Consider the following 25,920-nt stretch of genomic DNA (forward strand, 5'->3'; position numbering starts at 1 on the left):
TTCCTGGAATACAAAACTTTCATGTTTGGGATATATGCTTATAAGCAGTTTCCTATACATGTTAGAAAGATTTGCTATGTTGCAAAATGCATTTTGCATAAAACTATACATTATGCATGGAAAGGTTTCACTGCAATTAAATCATGGCCTACTTATGTACAGTATATAGATAACATTGCAGTATAGATATTCAGTATTTTGTCATAGTTATTATTTGTATTGCCATAGTGCCTATGAGCCCTAGTTGTGGACCCCATTGTGCTAGGCACTGTACAAACACAGAACATGTGCTCCAACATGTTTTTCATGGTTCTGAATGGCATGATAGGGCAATTAGTACAAACAATGCTAGAGGCAAAATACAGATGTGTTTTTTTGTATGCTTTAATTTGTCCTTAATATCAGAACTGAAGGTGTGCAGGATACCTGAAAACAGTGTGTATAGACACACCCCATAAGAGGATGATGTTTAACTTACAGACTGTGAAAGTATTAATGACCGTTTAGTAACCTCTCAAAGTGTACTAATAAGAAGAAAAGATTCTTTGGGGAATTAATGGGAAAGATTTTATTATATTATTATTCGTGCATATATTTTTTTCTTGTTTTATGTATAGAGTAAGGAATCACTTGCATTTTCTGTGCAATCCTGCTCCCATTAAACTCAGTGGTAAAACTTCCAGGCTTCACTGGGGCCAGCGTTTCACCCTGTATAATCATAAAAAGAGGAATATTCATAACAATGTGATATTTCTAGTCCTCTGCATTCACCAATACTCTACTCATATATTTCTCATCTCTAATATGCCAAATACTGCACACACTATAGATTCATTAGGGTAAGAAAATATATTGTATATGTTTTTATTTGAAGCATCTTAACACGTTTTCTGAGCCTCTGAGGCAAATCCTATCCCTTGCACAAACTCTAAATAAATGGGCTTTGTGTAGAGGTGTTCTGTGTATGGGAGGAAGTGGAGAAACCAAAACCTTCCCCCAAATGTTTGCTTCATGGCCCCTGCTGCAGCTTCAGGGCTGCAGTTGACTCTACAGCTGCTGCATCTCTGTGTTACATAACAGGTTTAACCAGTGGATCCATATAGCACAGATCTACTGACCACGTCTCTGCACTCTCCCTGAGCCACCCAATGCTCCCTATGCCAGGGCAGATGGCATCCCTGCAGAGCATAATTGTACCACCTGTGCAGGCTGTCCAGTGCCTTCACATCTGCACTGCACAGTAGAACCACTCAGTTCCCATAGTGTTCAGGACCTTCTGCTGGCTACGACTTGGGCCAAAGGATTTGTCTCTAAATGTGAACTGTGAATTTGAGTGAACTGTCAAAGGGAAAAACGGGGCCAAGTTTACTTCTAATCAACCTACTGAAAACCCTAACATCCTTCAAAAGCTAAAAAAAAAAAAATCCGACAACAAAAAACACCAGAACTTGCCATCTCCCCACCTCTTTCTATAAAGTGATCGAATGTTAACTAAGATCAATGCCACTGTTGTTGCTCTTTCCTCTCCAGCATGGCTGACATTGTGAAGCTGTAACAAGCTGTGTCATAGCTCTATTGATTGCTGGTATTCTGTGGGAAGAGGCAAAGAGCGAACATGTATGAAACATCCCCATAGTGCGAATGCCCAGCAGTGGTATCACATGCATGTAGCACACATCTTCCCCTTTTTTAATAGCAGTGCCGAGTGATGCTATCAAAAGATGTCTATGATTACAGATCCATTTTTATCTTGTTATTTTCAGTTCAAGTATTGAGCTCTTATGATACTGAAAAATGTATAAATTCTGCATTTATTGGTACATTAGTAGTTCCATTTTCGCAATGAACCTTTTTTTGCTTCTTTTTCCTCCTCTGATAGCCAAGTGACTCTCCTGCCTTTGGTGATACTCCATAAATCCCATCATTGAGTCGCTGGTAGGACATTTGTTGTAATCAAATCTCATATCTTCTAGAGGTTCACCAGGGTGAAAGGGGCCCAGAATGCACTGCATGACCCTGATCTCAAGGAAGCTCCAGAAATCATGATATCTGAAGAAAGAAATTGACACAGGAAAGTCTGCCAGCCCTTCTGAGTTCTTGAGATGGATTTTGCATGACATCACCAAAAGATGGGAGAATTCTTATCTGAACCTTTGAATAGGGTCAGCTCAATATCTGGGCTAAGATTCCAGTTGATTCTTATTTTTTCCAAACTAGATAATCTATCCTTAATCCAAAATCATATTTGCAAACATCAGCTATGTCCGTTTGTATTTCTCAAAAGAACGATCAAGGGCTGATCATTACAAATATTGATATTTTTGTTTATGGATAGGAGTTGGCTCACACTTATGTATTCTATGTACACATAAAAACTGAACAAAGACGACCCCCTGGAAAGTGACGTACTATATATGGAGCTACAAAAAGCATATTCATGCAAAGTAAATAGGAGGATGGTGAAATAACTATTTCACAGTCACTAACTGTTTAAGGGTCATGAGCTAATGCTCATTTGATGTGTGCACATAATGTTTCCCATTAACTTAAAAATAGCCACCATCATTTCCAAAGGAAAAAAAAAGCATAAAACAGTAGGATTTAGAAGAAGAGTCACTTGGGTTTCACACGATAGTCATTCTAGTCTTTCACAGCTTGTATTCTTTTAGCACCCCTTCATATTAAATTTTCAATATTTTATGTAAGTAAGTATACTTCTTCGTAAATATGTTCACACACAATCAATAATATGGAACAAATTCATTCCAATTATTCTAACTGTTGCTATAGATTGCATTGTGGGCTTTCATGTTTATTGTCTCTCAATGATTCCAGAGGAAATCCATTCAATTTACAAATAATGAGGTTTTTTTAAATTGCCAGGCCTGCAAGCTCAAGCCAGAATCTGAAAGCCACACTGTGTTCTTTCTGTCTCATGCATTATTGACTTAACTGACATGTATTACAGGTGTAGTTAAAGTGGACAGCTTGAGGTAAAAAATCTGCAGAACATAAAGCATTCTGTTGATGTGTGAAACATAATATTATTATTTATTTGTATTATGCACCTCAGAGCCCCATTCATGGACCAGGACCCCATTGTGGTAGGTGCTATACAAACACAGAACAAAAAGATGGTCCTGCCCCAAAGAGTTAATAAGTAGATGACAGAGTTCGCTCTCTGATAGGCAAGCTGGCTCTATAACATAAAAAAGAGCACAGTTAAGAGGTCTTTCAAAACATAGTTACATATGTGTAGTTCTTCAGTGTTCTAAAGAAATCCAGTGCCTCACATACAGCAGCAACAGAATAGGAGTAGTGAAATGCAGGGTTTTTTTTTCTTGAAACGCTCCACTACTGTATAACTAGACCTGCCTTTTGCAGGCAGTTATTCATGCTAACTCACAGTAAGGAATAGCTGAGGTGTAGGTTTTTTCCTTGGTAAGGTGTTAGTGGTATATTACTAAAACCATGATGGAGACTTCCTCTCCCCCCACGCTCCCCCGCACCGCCCAAAAAGTCCCATTGACATCAGTGGAATGAGGAATTGACCCTATATGCATAAATAACCAGGGAACTATTTACAAATTCTCAAAGGGGTTGCGGCAGTGCTGAATGAACTCCTGGCAAATTACACAATTCTGTTCATTCCACCCTAATTCCTATTTCTTTTTAAAATCTCTTTGTGAATCAGGCCAATTTTTTTTTATTTGTGAATGATTTTGTTTCTCCATAAGGTGAGTAGCCAAAATAATGCACAACATCCTCCTTGCATGTTTCCTCCAATGCACCTCAGTCCTGAACTGCAACGTTGCACAATTCCCAAAAGAGGGAGGAGACTGTAGAACAGGCTGCTTTAGGCTAGCACACATAGCAGTTTTGGGATATGTGCAGTACAGTGGCATGGCAGTACATGGCAGTACAGTGCCTACCACTTGCCTCTGGGCACTACTGTAATACAAACAAATAACAATCACAATGGAGAACAGGAGATCATCACATTCACTTTGACTCGTGAAGCTTGTCATGATTTGGATTCAAGCCTCCAGAGGTGAAAGCCTATTGCACATACCCACTGTGGGCCATATCCTGTTCACATTAGCCTCGGGAGGACTTTGAAATAAATGTGACTAGTCCAAACGAGTAAGGCAAACAGGATTTGTCCCTGTGCCAATATTCCCCCAGGCCTAAGGACTCACAGTGTTATTCACTTTTTATTTTGCTGTCTGAGGGGCAGTTTTTAGGCTTAACTTTGAGTATGGGGGAGTTTCCTCCGACAGGCCTCATTTATCTTGTGCTGCAGTGAGGTAGGGGCAATAATTTATATCACCTGTTTCAGGGTACAGCTTACTCCCTATCTGTCATTCAGCCAGCTCTGCTGACTGGCACACAAGGTAGAAGTGGAACTATAGGTCTCACCTATCCTGCCTTGCCATCCTTCCCTTCCCATACTCACAGGGAATGTATCAGGCACATAGCCCTAACTCTGCTCCTCCATTCCTGGAGCGAAGATCTGGGCAGATGCTATAGAACAAGGGCACAGTCTCCTAAAAACTTATACAGTAATGCACTTAGGCCAGTATTACACAGTGCAGGAGAATCAGTCTAGTAGAAGTTCCCTTGCTTTTACACTCTGCCAAAACACTACTCATTGCTGTGGTATGTTTCTGCAATTAGGCTAATGTGAACATTATGCATATTTTTCTGTTTCTCCTGGAACCAGAATTTACTGCTACCTGCAGAAATTTTAATGTAAGAGCAGACTAATATTGCATCAACATTCATCATGACCCAAAGCCTGACCCACTGGAAAAGAAGTTACATTAAAAAAGCCCAAATCACACTGATATAATGTTCACATAGATCACTCCAGGGATAGACAAAGAGAGCTACCACGTGACAAAGTGCAGAGCTGGCTTTCCCCATATAAAAATGTCTGAGAAGAGAACACATCTGTTTTCCATTATGTTGTTAGTCTAGTCAACGTTTAAAATCTCTCATTCCACTAGGAAAATGAATCTACACAGTGTAAGGAAAACGTAACATTTAGGATCATTGTCAGTAACTGAAGTACAACGGGTAGATTACCAAGTTATAAATACCACAATCTGTACAGGAAGTTACATTGTGGTCTGATTTAAGTGAAGTGATTTTATTCCATGTGTAGGAGGGCAAGTCACTAGTTGTACACATTTTTCCAGACTGAGTAATTAGTAACCTGGCAACACAGAGGAAAATAGGCTAGGCACACCGTTCTGTTTGGTGAAGAATGTAGTCCCAAATCTACAGCAGGGAAGGTTAACTACAGCTCACTGTTGAGACACTGTTAGATTTGTAATTATAACTGTTCAATCAATTTCTTACCCTGCCACCGAAAATATTTAGACCATCCTCTTGCAATTGGATCCGTGTGGGTAGACCTCTGTGCCTGACAATAGGGCGGCAGGCATGTAGGAGTCTGCCTTCATAGATCTGAATGCAGGTTGGGAGCCTTACATATTAAAGTTTCTTCTGGTTTCTCCTGAAGGTTTCACCTTTGTAGATGATGATGTGCATGACATTTTTCTTTTCAGATCTATGCACCTGTAAAAAGCAGTATCAAATAATCAAGGAAGATTAAAATAGTACTATTTCTGTTTAAGCAAATATATTTAGCTGCAACAGTATGTATTAGAAGATTGGGACTGAAGGTCTTGGATGGACTTTACCATGTAACAGATATAGCCAGCAAGATATTTGGATGTAAGCCATTATAATTTATGTAGGAGGAGCAAGGATGATGGTGATGAATCAGTGTGCGTCCACTGAAATCAGTGGTGCTACCTTCGCTCCTTTATGGGGATATTGGGCCAGCCACATCTGTGCCATAATTAATTATTTGCTTCCCAGCCTGAGAAGATGAGACTATGGAGGGGCAGGAGATAGATTAATTGACACCTGGACCTTATCAAAGTACTAAGAGTGAACCCTATCAGGAGTTGGAACCCCAGATGGCCAGTGAGTAGTTTGCCCTGAACCAGGGCATGTAAGGAAAAGGGTATTCCAGAGGGAAACAACATGAGAGCTGGGAAGTATATGAGACACAGAACCCAGAAAGGGCAAGCAGCAGGGCCCAAAGAGTGGGCTGAAGAGAAGACCCAAAGGGCAGAGGGACCTTTATGTGTGGTGGGCACTTTTTAGTTTGGCCTCTTGGTACTCTGGAAGGGATTATGTTTGTTGTGACTTGGCGAGAGGGCTAAGCCATATCTCCAGCACAGATGTGTGTGTGGAGGGCTGAGTAGGCTCACCTTGGGGAGGGAAACTGAGGAAGGGAGTGCTGGCAGAGCTATGCTTGGCCAACAGGGGATGCTATGGAGCAGCCACACCTTTATGATATACCCCAATTTACACTGGTTGAGTATCTCAGGAATGCTATATAGAAAAATAACTTCATACTACAACAGAGAGAAACAAACTTCTTAATTAGTGCTGTGAGTTAGGATTTCCTGATACTAGCACCAATGGATTAATTAGCTATGCCAAAAGTACAATGCTATGTTTAACAATTGCTTACCTGTAGTTTATAGATTCTACTTTTTTGAGATATGGGAAATACTGTAGGCCTAGCACTGATATCAAATACTCTTGAAATTGTGGATTTATCTTTCAAAATCAGCTACTATACATGAGATCCAATTTAGACCTCAAAAGTTAAATCTGATTATACAAGAAAGTGTTTATACTGCTCAAATTGTACTTCTGGAGGTTTCCTACTGTGCTTTTTGAAACTTACAGCATATTCAAATGAGTGCACCACTATAATTTTGTTTAGTCAGGGTAGGTAGGTATGAGGAAATGAAACTTAAATTGGAAAATTTCAAAACCATCATGATTCTTGAACTAGTGTCATGGGATGCAAGGGTGTGGTTGATGAGACTCATCCAGATAATATGTGAGTCCAATCTTCTTATTTGGTTTTGTAAATTCTCTCTGAAGCGTATACACATTTATGCATATTGAATGGTTCAGGTAACCTTTCATTTAAAAAAATCACTGCTAGCTACATTAAATCAAACTAGCAAATTTATGAAATTCTTCAACAAGTAAACAAAAATCAATACTGGGAAAGCCTCTGTCTCTCCCCAGAATCAGAGTTACCTTTACCATTTGTGAACAGGCCTGTTTAAATTATTCCCCCACCTGCAGAAGTGAAACTTGGCTACTTGTTCTTTTCAACCCCCATGATTAGTTTACATCTGTTAATATTGATGTTTATGTTTTCAGGGTTATCTTAATGAGGAAAGAGCTAGCAACCTATGTAAGAAAGAGAGAAGATAAATGAAATTCTATGGATTTTTAGCTCTCTCAAATTAGATGGCTCCAGAGCTTTGGGAATCACAGGCCAAAGGGCAAATCCTCTTCTTCTCTTTTTCTTTCCAACTTTGTCCAACAGTTTCAGTGATTGTCTTCAGTATACCTGATTTTCACATAGAAAAGGTGGCTTGGATCTCTCTAGAGTTCTTGTTTAGTGAAAACAAATCTAATTTAGGCATCCCCACTTGAAACACAGATTGGCCAAGTACACTGGTGAGTGTGGTTTGGACACATTTCAGTAATCAATTTTTCTCCTCATTATGAAATGTCAAGTAAATATGGTCCCCATGTTGCACCAACTTGTGGGACACTGAACCCACAGAAAAACAATTTTTGTCTTTTTCTGTGGAAAACCATCTATTATTGTCTCCTAGGCTGGTCCTACACTAATGTTAAAAGGCAGGATTGATAGCACTTACGATCAACAACCATTACCAAATTTTGGTAACCAAAATGTTACCAAATTGGTAACACAAATTTTAGCATAACTTGGCCCTTTCTCCTTAGTAGCCAAAACATGGTTGAAGGGACAGGTGGTAACCAGCAATACAATAGACCTCCCAATACAAAATATTCTGTGTGTTCATTAAATATCTCATTGTGGCTTTTCCTAATCTTGCTTTACCCAGAAGTGAAAGTCAACATAGTTTATCAGAAGATGGATGCCTTAAATTTCTTACTTTGTTGTGTATGCCTAAAAGAAAGACAAGTGAAAAAGTAAGAGACTTCTGATTTACAGTAACAGTGAACCAGAAGGCACTCAGCAACTACTTGCTGAGCAGTACTGAATGTCCATTTAAATGTCCATTGGTACTGACCATTAACTATGGTGATAGATATTGCCCTGCTACATGTTTCACTTTGGCCCCTCAGCTACTGTTGAATATGTGTGCTGTTCTCTAACAGGTACAGCTAAGAATATAGCATGCTTATTCCTAAATATAGATACCTTCTTCTAGTCCCACCATCAGGCACAATCCAAAATAGCCTGATGAAGACATCTATCTTTTTAAAAAGTTGAAAGTAAACCTATTCCAGTGAGATTTCAGTCCAGTTTTGCAGCCCTCTGAAGTTTAAACAGTGTAGTTCAGATAAAGTCTGGATTAGCATCTGACCTTTTGGGTGTTTGTATAAACTGATCCTCTAATTCTTTGAGGTTTGCCCATCATTTGCTGTTAAATAATACTGCAAAATGAGAAATTAAATAAGAACATTAATGCATGTCCAAAACGTGTCTGTTTGAATTTTTATCATAGGTTAAATACCATTATGATTACAAAACAGCAGAAATGGGTTCAAGCCAGTTTGTATCTGAATTTCCAACACCATCCTGTTCAGGAGTGTGTGTAGTCAGGGATTTGGCTGGAGCGCCTCTCTGCACAACAGGATCATTTTGATGTGAACAGTTTGGGAGTATTTCCATTGACTTCAGAGGGCACTGGATTAGACCAATAGGGGAAGATTCTCTCCTGTACCAAGATCTGCTTTGCATAGAAAAGGGAGGCGTGTTCCTCAGAAAAATGGTATAGCTCTCTGATTCTTTGCCATGTGTAGCTTCAACCCTGGTCCTTGGGCAGGTTAGAACAGCCCCTAGATTGCCCCTGTATTAGCTCCCACACCCCATCCCTGGCGTAAGGGGTGTGTGAGGTGTGGCTGCATTGCTGCTGCACTCTGGTAAATGTCAGCTGTCAGACAGTCTCTTGGGGACCACTGCCAACTGGTATAGGGGCCATCTGCCAGTTGAGAATCCCTATGTGCAGAGACACCCTGGCATAGTCCTTACACCAAGGATGGGAGGAGGAACCATGTAAGCTAGCTTTATGCCAGCTGAGAACTCTGCTGGGGAAATTTTCAGCTGGACAGTATCTGGTTCCTTTGTGCCATTGAGTGCTGCTTAGGGATCAGACTGGGGAGAGAATCTGGCCCATAAATGATATTTCATAATGTAATTTAGATGTACACACCCTGCCCATGTCATGCACCCTATCCGTATTGTTGTTGTTTAACTAGAATTGCCTTTAACATCCATCAAGCAATATCATAGTATATCATCTCCTTCCCTGTAAATCCTTTCTATAACCCAAGAAAGATATTTAAAGTTGATTGTTACATTTTAATTACAGATGAATGTAGTATGTTTTGCTACAACAAATTATTGTACCTTCAAGGCCTTTCTGAGAGTATTGTCCTGATTGCAATTTAGATTACATGCATTTTGTAGTGTTTATGGAGAATCCATTCTATGATCTGTGCTGGTCTTTTAGAGTACTGAGTATAGCAGCTGGGTCGCATGAGTTCATTCCAGGTTTTGGTTTGAACTAGAGAGAGTTTAGTTAGCTGCAAACAGAGCAGGAAACCATCAACTTGAGCTCCACCCTGAGTAAAGGTACATAACAAACGTCACCATCTGTGGGCCTATGTAAATGACTCAGTTTGGGCATTTCTTCAGCCATAGAAATATTTCAAAGCACCATAAGTGAGGTACTAGCTGGAATCCCTGAAGTTCTGAATGTGAGTGATGACATATTAGAATTTGGCACCACATCTGAAGAGCATGACACCGAGTAGCAGCTGTTTTTGAATGAGTGCAGGAGCAGAATCTCATGTTAAACCCAGACAAATGTGAGTATAATAAACCCACATTAGAATTTTTTGGATGCACATTCTCCAAAGATGGCATCTCTGAAGATCCTAAGAAAGTGAAGGACAGTCACAATGCCACTCTGTTCATGAACCCATCTGAAGTTCATAGCTGCTAGGGCTTTCAAATTATTGTGTCAGATTCATTCTGAGATTAGGCACTATCACACAGACTCTGAGATCTCTAACCAGGAAAGATTACATATGGGTGTGGTCAGATGAACATCAAAATGTATTTGACAAATCAAAGAAATCCCTTACCCATGATGTAGTCATGTCATATTTTGACTCCAGTAAGAGAATTTAACTTTTAGTAGATGCTAACCCTGTTGGATTAGAAGCAGTCCTCACACAAGTTGACCAATGTGGTCGAATTTACACCATTGCTTATGGCAGAAAGGCTCTTTCACCCATGGAACAATGATACTCTCAGACAGAAAGAGAAGCTCTTGCTGTAGCCTGGGGCTGTTCCCATTTTCATTTATACATTTACAGATGTCATTTCATGATTCTGACTGATCATAAGTCCCTTGAACCAACCTATGATCAATAATGCCTCTTTTTGCCCACCAACGCTCATTGAGCGGTGGGTGCTCAAACTACAAGATTACAACCACAAAGTTATTTATTGGCCTGGAAAGGATAACTATGCTGACTACTTCTCCAGGCACCCTATTCCTGAAACACTTAATCACAACACTATGGAGAAAGCAGAAGCATTTAATAACTTCCTCTTCTCAGACACCATTCACAAAGCTCTATTGTTACAACAGATAAAGACAGCTGCAGAGTCTGACACGTCTCCAAATCAGAGGTGGGCAAACTGCGGCCCTTGGGCCACATCCTGCCCATGGGACCGTCCTGCCTGCCCCCTGAACTCCCGGCCTGGGAGGTTAGCCCCAGGCCCTTCCCCTGCTGTCCCCCCCAAACCTCATGTCACCATGCCACCAGCGCTCTGCCCCACCGCTCCTGCTGGGCAGCGCAGCATTGTGGCTGGCTCCGGTTGGGCGGCGGGGCTGCGAGCTCCTGCCACTCTGAGCGCTATGGTAAGGGGGCGGGGAGTGGGGGGGTTGGATAAGGGGCAGGGGGTCCTGGGGAGCAGTCAGGGGACAGGGAGCGGGGGCGGGGTTGGATGGGGTGGAGGTTCTGGGGGCGCGGTCAGGGGACAAGGAACGGGGGAGGGGGTTGGATAGGCCTGGGAGTCTCAGGGGGTGGGGGTGTGGATAGGGTTTGGGGCAGTCAGGGGACAGGGAACGGGGGGGGGTTGGATAGTGGGTGGGGTTCTGGGGTGGTGGTGAGATGTGGGGGGTCCTGGGAGGGGGCGGTCAGGGGACAAGGAGCAGAGGGGGTTGGATAGGTCAGGGGTTCTGAGGAGGGCATTTGGGGGTGAGATTGGTGCTGGGGCCAGGCTTCTTTGGGGAGGCTCAGCCTTCCCTACCCGGCCCTCCATACAGTTTTGCAATTGCGATGTGGCCCTCGGGCCAAAAGGTTTGCCCGCCCCTGCTCCAAATGATCATCAAAACCACTTGAAGTGATGACTGGAAAGAACTGCATAGTCTACAACGTTTGACTCCTGAAACACAAGCTGTTCTATGATCATTTGCCCATGTTAAAGGTGAACTTACTGTCATGGACTATGACCTCCTACTCGAAGATACAAGACTTGTTATTCTGCATTTGTTGTGGGATCACACATTTGATTTGTCTCACAAAGGTCACCAGGGACTGGTAAAAACAAAATTCCTGCTCAGAGAAAAAGTCTGGTTCCCGAGAATTGATAGCCTTCCTGAAACTCTCCTTAAGTCCTGCAGACTATACCAGGCAGCAGTTCTGGAAAACCACATTCCTCCTCTATATGTCTCTTCTGCCCACATCCCCAGGGACAGAACTTAGCATGAATTTTTGTGATCTCCCTAATGGAAAACATTTATTGGTTATTAGATACTGCTATTCTCGATACCCTGAAGTTCAAATGATCATCACCACTTCTGCTGATGCTGTTGTACCCAAACTAGACAAGATTTTGTCAGTGTATGGCATACCTGACCATTTCAAGACTTGCAGTTCGCTCAATTTGCAGAGTCTCTTGGTTTCAAACTTACTCTGCAGTGGCTGCAAGCCAACGGAGAAGATGAGAGGTTTATGCGACCAATCAAGAAAGCACTACGAATTGCTGCAGCTGATGGATTGGAGTTATTTAATTTCCTCCTCAATTATCAAACCACTCGCCACTGTTCAACTAGCATGGCACCAACATCTCTTTTGTTCAGCAGACAATTAAGAACAAAACTGCGACAAGTTGAGAGAAGAGCAGATGATGAACCTCTACATCAACTTGACAACAAAGCGAACCTTGTCATGAAAAGATATGCCGACCAGCGCAGGCCAAGACCACTTCTTTCAATGTGGGAGATGTAGTTCTTGCCAGAAACTTTCATCTGAGCAACCAACTCTCTATGCCCTTCTTTCCTGAGCTTTACAAGACCACAGTGGTCAGAGGCACAATGGTCACTGCTCAGAGAGGACCCCATGAAGTCACACAAAATGCATCTCACATCAAACCACTTTGTGGCACTCATATTCTCACGGTACAAGATGATGATGATGACAACCTTACACACTAAACCCCTTGTACTCTCTCCAACGCAAGTGAGCAAGTTAACCCGCTGTGCTCCAGAGGTTGAAAGTCACTCAAAAAGAAGTGGCCGTCAACCTCCAGTGCATTTGAAGGACTACATAACATAAGTAAGGCTATGTTTATGTCACGGAGGTCACAGAATCTGTGACAGACTTCCAGAGATCTCCCTGACATTTTCTGCTTCAGCCCCAGGGGCTGCCAGAGGGGCCCTCCCCAAGGTTCTAGCCACAGGTGACAGCCTTGGGGTGGGAGGGAGGGAGGGCTTGGGCAAGCAGCTGGGGGTGTCCCATTTTCTCTTTGGCAAATATGATCACCCTGCAGCTTCCTGCCACTGTGGGTGGAGCCTCCCCCCCCGCAGCTTCCAGCTGTTGTGAATGGAGGGGGAACCCTGCAGCTCCCAGCTACCATGGTGGCGGGGGAAACCATGGAGCTGCTGCAGAAAACTGTGGGTGTTAGATTCCCCCCATGCCCCCACTTCCCATTTTGTCACAGTCATTTTTAGTAAAAGTCACGGATAGGTCATGGCTTCCATGAACCAGCTGAGCGGTGGCGAACCAGCTGAGCAGCGGGGGACAGCAGAGCAGCACACAGCAGGAGTTTGCCTGGGAGTTCGCCTGGAGTGAGCCCAGTGAGGCTTACATCTTGTCAACTTCTCTGAGGAAGCTCATAGTAGGAAAGTGATATGGAAGGGGGGGGTTCAGCTGTTGTGACCTGCACTGGATGTGCAATGTTTGTCTTTCTTCCACAGGACAGAAGCGACTTTGTCTGTACAAAGTGCAAGCTGGTCTCCATATTGGAAGAGAAGATTGAAGGTCTGGAGCAACAGATAATGACCCTGCGTTGCATACGAGAATCTGAGGATTTTCTGGACAAAAGTCAGGATATGCTTCTACGGGCGCAAAGCTCTAAAGATTTAGAGCAGGTTGCACAGCGGAGCCAAGAGGCCAGTGAAGAAGCTTGGCAACATGTGACCTCCAGAAGAAGACGGGGGAATGTCCGGGTTCCAGCAACGCAGACACAGGTAACTAACCGCTTTCATGTTCTCTCCACAGGTACCATTGCGGAGAGTGGACCAGATGATACGTCTGGGGGGAGAAAGCAGAAGGAGACTCCGCTGGTTGGAAGGCATGAGATGCGATGTCCTGAGGTTGGGGGTTCCATGACCACCACTCCCAAGAGAAGGAGGCGGGTGGTGGTGGTCGGGGACTCTCTCCTCCGGGGGACTGAGTCATCTATCTGCCGCCCTGACCGGGAAAACCGAGAAGTCTGCTGCTTGCCAGGGGCTAAGATTCGCAATGTGACGGAGAGACTGCCGAGACTCATCAAGCCCTCGGATCGCTACCCCTTCCTGCTTCTCCACGTGGGCACCAATGATACTGCCAAGAATGACCTTGAGCGGATCACTGCGGACTACGTGGCCCTGGGAAGAAGGATAAAGGAGTTTGAGGCGCAAGTGGTGTTCTCGTCCATCCTCCCCGTGGAAGGAAAAGGCCTGGGTAGGGACCGTCGAATCGTGGAAGTCAATGAATGGCTACGCAGGTGGTGTCGGAGAGAAGGCTTTGGATTTTTTGACCATGGGATGGTGTTCCATGAAGGAGGAGTGCTGGGCAGAGACGGGCTCCACCTTACGAAGAGAGGGAAGAGCATCTTTGCGAGCAGGCTGGCTAACCTAGTGAGGAGGGCTTTAAACTAGGTTCACCGGGGGAAGGAGACCAAAGCCCTGAGGTAAGTGGGAAAGCGGGATACCGGGAGGAAACACAGGCAGGAACATCTGTGAGGAGAGGGCTCCTGCCTCATACTGAGAATGAGGGGCGATCAGCAGGTTATCTCAAGTGCTTATATACGAATGCACAAAGCCTTGGAAACAAGCAGGGAGAACTGGAGGTCCTGGTGGTGTCAGGGAATTATGACGTGATTGGAATAACAGAGACTTGGTGGGATAACTCACATGACTGGAGTACTGTCATGGATGGTTATAAACTGTTCAGGAAGGACAGGCAGGGCAGAAAAGGTGGGGGAGTAGCACTGTATGTAAGGGAGCAGTATGACTGCTCAGAGCTCCGGTACAAAACTGCAGAAAAACCTGAGTGTCTATGGATTAGGTTTAGAAGTGTGAGCAACAAGAGTGATGTAGTGGTGGGAGTCTGCTATAGACCACCAGACCAGGGGGATGAGGTGGATGAGGCTTTCTTCCAGCAACTCGCAGAAGCTACTAGATCGCACGCCCTGGTTCTCATGGGTGACTTTAATTTTCCTGATATCTGCTGGGAGAGCAATACAGCGGTGCATAGACAATCCAGGAAGTTTTTGGAAAGCGTAGGGGACAATTTCCTGGTGCAAGTGCTAGAGGAGCCAACTAGGCGGGGAGCTTTTCTTGACCTGCTGCTCACAAACCGGGAAGAATTAGTGGGGGAAGCAAAAGTGGATGGGAATCTGGGGGGCAGTGACCATGAGTTGGTCGAGTTCAGGATCCTGACGCAGGGAAGAAAGGTTCGCACCAGGATACGGACCCTGGACTTCAGGAAAGCAGACTTTGACTCCCTCAGGGAACGGATGGGTGGGATCCCCTGGGGGACTAACATGAAGGGGAAAGGAGTCCAGGAGAGCTGGCTGTATTTCAAGGAATCCCTGTTGAGGTTACAGGGACAAACCATCCCAATGAGTCGAAAGAATAGTAAATATGGCAGGCGACCAGCTTGGCTTAACGGTGAAATCCTAGCGGATCTTAAACATAAAAAAGAAGCTTACAAGAAGTGGAAGGTTGGACATATGACCAGGGATGAGTATAAAAATATTGCTCGGGCATGTAGGAATAAAATCAGGAGGGCCAAATCGCACCTGGAGCTGCAGCTAGCAAGAGATGTCAAGAGTAACCAGAAGGGTTTCTTCAGGTATGTTGGCAACAAGAAGAAAGCCAAGGAAAGTGTGGGCCCCTTACTGAATGAGGGAGGCAACCTAGTGACAGAGGATGTGGAAAAAGCTAATGTGCTCAATGCTTTTTTTGCCTCTGTCTTCACGAACAAGGTCAGCTCCCAGACTGCTGTGCTGGGCATCACAACATGGGGAGTAGATGGCCAGCGCTCAGTGGAGAAAGAGGTGGTTAGGGACTATTTAGAAAAGCTGGACGTGCACAAGTCCATGGGGCCGGACGAGTTGCATCCGAGAGTGCTAAAGGAATTGGCGGATGTGATTGCAGAGCCATTGGCCATTATCTTTGAAAACTCGTGGCGAACGGGGGAAGTCCCAGATGACTGGAAAAAGGCTAATGTAGTGCCAATCTTTAAAAAAGGGAAGAAGGAGGATCCTGGGAACTACAGGCCAGTCAGCCTCACCTCAGTCCCCGGAAAAATCATGGAGCAGGTCCTCAAGGAATCAATCCTGAAGCACTTACACGAGAGGAAAGTGATCAGGAACAGTCAGCATGGATTCACCAAGGGAAGGTCATGCCTGACTAATCTAATCGTCTTCTATGATGAGATTACTGGTTCTGTGGATGAAGGGAAAGCAGTGGATGTATTGTTTCTTGACTTTAGCAAAGCTTTTGACACGGTCTCACACAGTATTCTTGTCAGCAAGTTAAAGAAGTATGGGCTGGATGAATGCACTATAAGGTGGGTAGAAAGTTGGCTAGATTGTCGGGCTCAACGGGTAGTGATAAATGGCTCCATGTCTAGTTGGCAGCCGGTGTCAAGTGGAGTGCCCCAGGGGCCGGTCCTGCGGTCGGTTTTGTTCAATATCTTCATAAATGATCTGGAGGATGGTGTGGATTGCACTCTCAGCAAATTTGCGGATGATACTAAACTGGGAGGAATGGTAGATACGCTGGAGGGCAGGGATAGGATACAGAGGGACCTAGACAAATTGGAGGATTGGGCCAAAAGAAACCTGATGAGGTTCAATAAGGATAAGCGCAGGGTCCTGCACTTAGGACGGAAGAACCCAATGCACCGCTACAGACTAGGGACCGAATGGCTAGGCAGCAGTTCTGCGGAAAAGGACCTAGGGGTTACAGTGGACGAGAAGCTGGATATGAGTCATCAGTGTGCCCTTGTTGCCAAGAAGGCCAATGGCATTTTGGGATGTATAAGTAGGGGCATAGCGAGCAGATCGAGGGACGTGATCGTTCCCCTCTATTCGACATTGGTGAGGCCTCATCTGGAGTACTGTGTCCAGTTTTGGGCCCCACACTACAAGAAGGATGTGGATAAATTGGAGAGAGTCCAGCGAAGGGCAACAAAAATGATTAGGGGTCTGGAACACATGACTTATGAGGAGAGGCTGAGGGAACTGGGAATGTTTAGTCTACGGAAGAGAAGAATGAGGGGGGATTTGATAGCTGCTTTCAACTACCTGAGAGGTGGTTCCAGAGAGGATGGTTCTATAGTATTCTCAGTGGTAGAAGAGGACAGGACAAGGAGTAATGGTCTCAAGTTGCAGTGGGGGAGGTTTAGGTTGGATATTAGGAAAAACTTTTTCACTAGGAGGGTGGTGAAACACTGGAATGCGTTATCTAGGTAGGTGGTAGAATCTCCTTCCTTGGAAGTTTTTAAGGTCAGGCTTGACAAAGCCCTGGCTGGGATGATTTGATTGGGGATTGGTCCTGCTTTGAGCAGGGGGTTGGACTAGATGACCTCCTGAGGTCCCTTCCAACCCTGATATTCTATGATTCTATGATTCCATGAATTTTTGTTTATTGCTTGTGACCTGTCCGTGACTTTTACTAAAACAATGACAAAATCTTAGCCTTAAACATAAGTGTTTTTGTGAATGTGTTGAACAATCATCAAACTTTTGACGTTGCTTCATTTATTCTGTGCTGCTTGTATTTTATTCATTAGGTGGATGTATTTCAAAGTGGTGAGCTTAATAATTGTTGTTTAATTTAAAGTTAGTGGGGGGAAAAGGAAGGATGTCATGTTTATGGCGAATCCATTCCATTATCCATGCTGGTCTTTTAGAGTACCGAGAATAGCAGCTGGGTCATGTGAGTCCATTCCAGGTTTTGATTTGGATTAGAGAGTTGACAAGGGGAAGCTGCATGTTGAATTTTTGTTTTGTGAGTTACAGGATTAAACCAGTGGTCTGTGGAATCTTACTTTACTGCATCTGTGTGGTTCATTCCAGAAGCCCCTAATCAGTTAGGACACAACACATTTCTCATGAGTTCTGTTTGAAATGTGTTGGTGAAATGCTACAGCTGCTGGGAAGAGCATGGAGATACTTTTGCAACTAATAAACTATGTTGTGAATCACCTGTTATGCACAGCACAATTCCACAGAACAATACCTCCAATTCTGCAGCTTTTATTAAAATTAGTAAGTTGCAGTCTATTAAACAAATGAAGCAGGTGTTTAGTAATGTTAAACTTGGATTGTAAAAGACTTTTTTATGAACTAGGACTAGGATTTTCAGGGGAACCTAAGGCACCCAGCTGCCACTGAATTTCACCTCCCGCTCCAGACTTGTGAGCCCAGCCCCCAGCCAAGCACCAGTGCCTATACAGCTGTTTTTAGTGCCATAGCACAAGCCGAAGTCTGTAGACCCTGGCTCTGAGACTCTCTGCCACAGTTTTAAAATGTAGAACAGACAAACCTGGGTGTTGAAGCTCTTGGCCCCCCTTGAAAGTCCCAGCCTCGAAGTACTGTTGGAAGTCTGCATTTTTAAGCTCTTAGGGATTGTCACAGAAAAGTGCAAAGTGCAGCTCCTGTTGATTTCAAGGGGAATCGAAGGGACACTGAGCACTCTTCAGGATGTGCTCAGTACCTTGCAGGATGCAGCCCTGATGTTGCATCATCTGTTTTTCTAATAGTGTACAATACTGAGGTGTACTGTTGTATAAATTACAGTGCTCATGTCCATGACACAGACCTAGGTGCGGTGCTCCTGAAGTCCATTCCCAAATCTATGACATCAGTGCTGTCCTGAGAATACAGATTGGCTGCTTGCACTGCCATGAGAGAAACCAGGATTTGGTTCTTGGGCTTGCTGTCTTGCACCCCAGGTTGGACATGACTGAGATAGCAGTACAGGTTGCATGATCAGTTCATGGGAAGATTTAGTGTATGCCTTGTGAAGTTTCCCTTCATCTAACAAGTCATTCAGGCTGAAAGTATTCAGTTAGTCTTTCTGCACAGAAAAACATACATAATGAACATTTTTCTGCACAGAAAAGCATACATAATGAATGGAACAACCTAGAATGTATATTTACATTGAATGGTTCGTACAGCATGAATTCTAAAGCACTTTGAAAACAATAAGCTAGGTGCTTATGACATATTTTATAAGCTACAGAAGATGGCTAGGATATTAGATTTGCCCTTTGAATTTGGAAAATGCTGTGGGATCCTTAGCTTCTGCCTGAAAAGCCACCAATGGCTGTCCGAAGGGACCTCAGTGTAAGCTCTCAAGTAGAGGATTTTTCTTACAATTTGGCAGGAATACTGCAGAGTTCTTTGAAAAGTGTGGTATGTTTAATGTTTGCATAGTAAATTTAGCCAGGGTTATCTCATCTGCAGAGATCTCAGTTATTCTAGGAATCTACTTCATGATTTGAGCAAACCATCAGTACATACCCAGAGTATAATTTCAGTTAGGAAATGACTCATTTTTTACATGTACAGAGAAGTTGAACTACCAAGGCTTGTATATTGTATTATTCATCTGCAAACACCTTATTGTGTTCTTAGGATCACATACAATAAATCTATTAATAAGACTTGATTTAGCCATAGGCTACAACAACTTCTTCCAGCATAACACAAGACTGTGAGCCTCCAGCGGTAGAATTCTGCCTGAAGGGAGGTTTGCACTGGCACAAAGTATTCAGAGCTTCATTCTTCTGAGGGGACTGGAGTTGGCCAGTACAGCCCAAAAGTGAGCAAAGCTGCCTTGGGAGAGGGCATGAGATAGCAAATTTTCTGGAAGCTTCTCCTGGAAGGGCTTGTGTTGAATCAAAGTCTAAGTGTATGTCTACACTACGGAATTAGGTTGAATTTATAGAAGTCGGTTTTTTAGAAATCGGTTTTATATATTCGAGTGTGTGTGTCCCCACAGAAAATGCTCTAAGTGCATTAAGTGCATTAACTCGGCGGAGTGCTTCCACAGTACCGAGGCTAGAGTCGACTTCCGGAGCGTTGCACTGTGGGTGGCTATCCCACAGTTCCCGCAGTCTCCGCTGCCCATTGGAATTCTGGGTTGAGATCCCAATGCCTGATGGGGCTAAAACATTGTCGCGGGTGGTTCTGGGTACATATCATCAGGCCCCCGTTCCCTCCCTCCCTCCTTGAAAGCAAGGGCAGACAATAGTTTCGTGCCTTTTTTCCTGAGTTACCTGTGCAGACGCCATACCACGGCAAGCATGGAGCCCGCTCAGGTAACCGTCACCGTATGTCTCCTGGGTGCTGGCAGACGCGGTACCTCATTGCTACACAGCAGCAGCAACCCATTGCCTTGTGGCAGCAGACAGTGCAATACGACTGGTAGCCATCATCGTCATGTCCGAGGTGCTCCTGGCCACGTCGGCCGGGAGCGCCTGGACAGACATGGGCGCAGGGACTAAATTTGGAGTGACTTGACCAGGTCATTCTCTTTAGTCCTGCAGTCAGTCCTATTGAACCGTCTTATGGTGAGCAGGCAGGCGATACGGATTGCTAGCAGTCCTATTGCATCATCTTCTGCCGGGCAGCCATGAGATGTGGATGGCATGCAGTCCTTCTGCACCGTCTGCTGCCAGCCAAAGATGTAAAAGATAGATGGAGTGGATCAAAACAAGAAATAGACCAGATTTGTTTTGTACTCATTTGCTTTCCCCCCCGCCCCATCTAGGGGACTCATTCCTCTAGGTCACACTGCAGTCACTCACAGAGAAGGTGCAGCGAGGTAAATCTAGCCATGTATCAATCAGAGGCCAGACTAACCTCCTTGTTCCAATAAGAACAATAACTTAGGTGCACCATTTCTTATTGGAACCCTCCGTGAAGTCCTGCCTGAACTACTCCTTGATGTAAAGCCACCCCCTTTGTTGATTTAAGCTCCCTGAAGCCAACCCTGTAAGCCGTGTCGTCAGTTGCCCCTCCCTCCATCAGAGCAACGGCAGACAATCGTTCCGCGCCTTTTTTCTGTGCGGACGCCATACCAAGGCAAGCATGGAGGCCGCTCAGCTCACTTTGGCAATTAGGAGCACATTAAACACCACATGCATCATCCAGCAGTATATGCAGCACCAGAACCTGGCAGAGCGATACTGGGCGAGGAGGCGACGTCAGCGCGGTCACGTGAGTGATCAGGACATGGACACAGATTTCTCTGAAAGCATGGGCCCTGCCAATGCATGCATCATGGTGCTAATGGGGCAGGTTCATGCTGTGGAACGCTGATTCTGGGCTTGGGAAACAAGCACAGACTGGTGGGACCGCATAGTGTTGCAGGTCTGGGACGATTCCCAGTGGCTGCGAAACTTTCGCATGCGTAAGGGCACTTTCATGGAACTTTGTGACTTGCTTTCCCCTGCCCTGAGGCGCAATAATACCAAGATGAGAGCAGCCCTCACAGTTGAGAAGCGAGTGGCGATAGCCCTGTGGAAGCTTGCAACGCCAGACAGCTACCGGTCAGTTGGGAATCAATTTGGAGTGGGCAAATCTACTGTGGGGGCTGCTGTGATGCAAGTAGCCCACGCAATCAAAGATCTGCTGATATCAAGGGTAGTGACCCTGGGAAATGTGCAGGTCATAGTGGATGGCTTTGCTGCAATGGGATTCCGTAAATGTGGTGGGGCCATAGATGGAACCCATATCCCTATCTTGGCACTGGAGCACCAAGCCGGCGAGTACATAAACCGCAAGGGGTACTTTTCAATAGTGCTGCAAGCTCTGGTGGATCACAAGGGACGTTTCACCAACATCAACGTGGGATGGCCGGGAAAGGTACATGACGCTCGCATCTTCAGGAACTCTGGTCTGTTTCAAAAGCTGCAGGAAGGGACTTTATTCCCAGACCAGAAAATAACTGTTGGGGACGTTGAAATGCCTATATGTATCCTTGGGGACCCAGCCTACCCCTTAATGCCATGGCTCATGAAGCCATACACAGGCAACCTGGACAGTAGTCAGGAGCTGTTCAACTATAGGCTGAGCAAGTGCAGAATGGTGGTAGAATGTGCATTTGGACGTTTAAAGGTGCGCTGGCGCAGTTTACTGACTCGCTTAGACCTCAGCGAAACCAATATTCCCACTGTTATTACTGCTTGCTGTGTGCTCCACAATATCTGTGAGAGTAAGGGGGAGACGTTTATGGTGGGGTGGGAGGTTGAGGCAAATCGCCTGGCTGCTGGTTACGCGCAGCCAGACACCAGGGCGGTTAGAAGAGCACAGGAGGGCACAGCACGCATCAGAGAAACTTTGAAAACCAGTTTCATGACTGGCCAGGCTACGGTGTGAAAGTTCTCTTTGTTTCTCCTTGATGAAACCCCCCGCCCCTTGGTTCACTCTACTTCCCTGTAAGCTAACCACCCTCCTTTCCTCCCTTCGATCATTGCTTGCAGAGGCAATAAAGTCATTGTTGCTTCACATTCATGCATTCTTTATTCATTCATCACACAAATAGGGGGATGACTACCAAGGTAGCCCAGGAGGGGTGGTGGAGGAGGGAAGGAAAATGCCACACAGCACTTTAAAAGTTTACAACTTTAAAATTTATTGAATGCCAGCCTTCTTTTTTTGGGGCAATCCTCTGTGGTGGAGTGGCTGGTTGGCCGGTGGCCCCCCCACCGCGTTCTTGGGCGTCTGGGTGTGGAGGCTATGGAACTTGGGGAGGAGGGCGGTTGGTTACACAGGGGCTGTAGTGGCAGTCTGTGCTCCAGCTGCCTTTGCTGCAGCTCATCCATACACTGGAGCATACTGGTTTGATCCTCCAGCAGCCTCAGCATTGAATCCTGCCTCCTCTCATCACGCTGCTGCCACATTTGAGCTTCAGCCCTGTCTTCAGCCCGCCACTTACTCTCTTCAGCCCGCCACCTCTCCTCCCGGTCATTTTGTGCTTTCCTGCACTCTGACATTATTTGCCTCCACGCATTCGTCTGTGCTCTGTCAGTGTGGGAGGACAGCATGAGCTCAGAGAACATTTCATCACGAGTGCGTTTTTTTTTCTTTCTAATCTTCACTAGCCTCTGGGAAGGAGAAGATTCTGTGATCATTGAAACACATGCAGCTGGTGGAGAAAAAAAAGGGACAGCGGTATTTAAAAAGACACATTTTATAAAACAGTGGCTACACTCTTTCAGGGTAAACCTTGCTGTTAACATTACATACATAGCACATGTGCTTTCGTTACAAGGTCGCATTTTGCCTCCTCCCACCGCGTGGCTACCCCCTCAACCCTCCCCCCTCCCCGTGGCTAACAGCGGGGAACATTTCTGTTCAGCCACAGGCAAACAGCCCAGCAGGAATGGGCTCCTCTGAGTGTCCCCTGAAGAAAAGCACCCTATTTCAACTAGGTGACCATGAATGATATCTCACTCTCCTGAGGATAACACAGAGAGATAAAGAATGGATGTTGTTTGAACGCCAGGAAACATACACTGCAATGCTTTGTTGTATAATGATTCCCGAGTACATGTTACTGGCCTGGAGTGGTAAAGTGTCCTATCATGAAGGACGCAATAAGGCTGCCCTCCCCAGAAACCTTTTGCAAAGGCTTTGGGAGTACATCCAGGAGAGCCGCGAATGCCAGGGCAAAGTAATCCTTTCACATGCTTGCTTTTAAACCATGTATAGTATTTTAAAAGGTACACTCACCAGAGGTCCCTTCTCCGCCTGCCGGGTCCAGGAGGCAGCCTTGGGTGGGTTCGGGGGGTACTGGCTCTAGGTCCAGGGTGAGAAACAGTTCCTGGCTCTTGGGAAAAGCGGTTTCTCTGCTTGCTTGCTGTGAGCTATCTACAACTTCATCATCATCATCATCATCTTCTTCCTCCCCAAAACCTGCTTCCGTGTTGCCTCCATCTCCGTTGAAGGAGTCAAACAACACGGCTGGGGCAGTGGTGGCTGAACCCCCTAAAATGGCATGCAGCTCATCATAGAAGCGGCATGTTTGGGGCTCTGACCTGGAGCAGCCATTTGCCTCTCTGGTTTTCTGGTAGGCTTGCCTCAGCTCCTTAAGTTTCATGCAGCACTGGTTCGGGTCCCTGTTATGGCCTCTGTCCTTCATGCCCTGGGAGATTTTGACAAAGGTTTTGGCATTTCAAAAACTGTAACGTAGTTCTGATAGCACAGATTCCTCTCCCCATACAGCGATCAGATCCCGTACCTCCCGTTCAGTCCATGCTGGAGCTCTTTTGCGATTCTGGGACTCCATCATGGTCACCTCTGCTGATGAGCTCTGCATGGTCACCTGCAGCTTGCCACGCTGGCCAAACAGGAAATGAGATTCAAAAGTTCGCAGTTCTTTTCCTGTCTACCTGGCCAGTGCATCTGAGTTGAGAGTGCTGTCCAGAGCGGTCACAATGGAGCACTCTGGGATAGCTCCCGGAGGCCAATACCATCGAATTGTGTCCACAGTACCCCAAATTCGACCCGGCAAGGCCGATTTAAGCGCTAATCCACTTGTCAGGGGTGGAGTAAGGAAATCGATTTTAAGAGCCCTTTAAGTCGAAATAAAGGGCTTCATCGTGTGGACGGGTGCAGGTTTACATCGATTTAACGCTGCTAAATTCGACCTAAAGTCCTAGTGTAGACCAGGGCTATATCTGCACTCTGCTCTCAGAGGGCCCAATCAAGGGCAAAGTCTATGTCGTCAATAGGCCGGTAGATTAATTCTGTGATGCTTACAACAAGGGAATCAGTTATAGCCATCTATTTCTTTATCTTTCTTCTTCATATATACAAAACTTTGATATCTAGCTCTGATGTAGTGCTTTTCATGTGTAGGTCTCAAAATGCTTTACAAAGGAAGGTATCATTATCTTCAGTTAACCAATGGGTATTCTGTGGCTCAGAGAGGTAAATTGATTTATCCTGGACAGATGGATATACGCACAAGCTACATATACACATTATACTCTGCTGTACACTAAAACATTAATTAATAACATTTACAGAACAAAGAAGGGCCTATGCCTACACTGTGAAATGCATTTTCATATAGCTGTAACCCTCATCCTTCTGTAGCCTATTTCCTCCCCGCTGTTTGCAAGCCTCATTCATTGTGCTAAGTCTTAAACTGAGACTATAAATTCTTTCAGATAAGATTTGTGTCTTCAGTGAAACAAATAGCACATTTTGGGGACCAAAATAAAAAATGAATAGTTAATAGTCTACAATTAGAGAATAATCGCAATATTTTAGTTGCTTTTATTTGCTTTGAAGTCTTTATATGCTCTACTCTTTTGGACCCATTTGGTTATGTAAGGGACAGCAAGCATGAACTGGCTACAGATAACAGGATACTTCTGTCTGCATAATTCACAGAGTATATTCTAATGTAATATCTTTTCCACTTTTCTTTCAGATTAATTGGAAATGCATCAGTAGCACTTAAGGAACTTGTAGGCAACCAGAGTAGGTCTCTTCCCTTCAAGCTTATTTCCCTGCTAAATGAAAGGGGAGAGAACATTGGCGTGAGTGATTTCCTTCTTTGTTTTACTGATTTATTGAATCAAATACTCTAACAAAAAGGTTTAATATGAAACATTGCAAAATCATTTCAGTTTACTTTATAGATAAAATTATTAGTGATTTTATAGGCTAAAGCACTGAGTGGAGAGACAACTAATGTATGACTACGTCAACACCATCTAAATGTTGCTCAATATGGACAAATATATTTTAATTACATATGTTGGTTTTCAATAGTATGTAAATGACTTAGAGCATATAGTTAATAAGAATCAACATAGCACTAGATGTTTAGAGAAAAAAATGGAATTTACTTGCTTAATTGCCAGTTTGAATTCCCACATGCAGGTTTTGCTGCATACCTTGTGAAAATCAGCTACCGTGATAGGCCCTGATTCTGGAGAGCACTTAATAAACCTGTTTAAAAGTCCATGCCTCTTCAGAACAGTACTTAAACACTTTGACTTAAGCATGTGCTTAAAGTTAAGCCTGTGATTAATTGCTGTCCTGAACAGGGTTGCTTTCCTGCATCAGGAGCGTAGTACATGATGCACGTAGTTGAGTTAAGATACCTGGCAATACACACTTATGTGCTCAAAGGCAAGAGCAAGACCTTAGTGCCAATTTCAGTTATCTTCTCTGAAGCAATTCAGAGTCATATGTGACAAAATACAGACTTT

The 25,920-nt window shown here is 44.6% G+C and overlaps 1 protein-coding gene across 1 annotated transcript in view; it reads left to right on the plus strand.

Annotated features, from left to right (window-relative positions):
- Positions 1-25,920, plus strand: part of MYOF (myoferlin) — a 119,144-nt gene that overhangs the window by 17,458 nt on the left and 75,766 nt on the right. The window contains exon 4 of the mRNA XM_074959078.1: positions 25,134-25,242. Within this exon, the coding sequence (XP_074815179.1) occupies positions 25,134-25,242 (109 nt within the window). The remainder of the gene's footprint in view (positions 1-25,133; positions 25,243-25,920) is intronic.

This window comes from Natator depressus, chromosome 7 (genome assembly GCF_965152275.1).
Source record: "Natator depressus isolate rNatDep1 chromosome 7, rNatDep2.hap1, whole genome shotgun sequence".
Classification (NCBI taxonomy): domain Eukaryota; kingdom Metazoa; phylum Chordata; order Testudines; family Cheloniidae; genus Natator; species Natator depressus.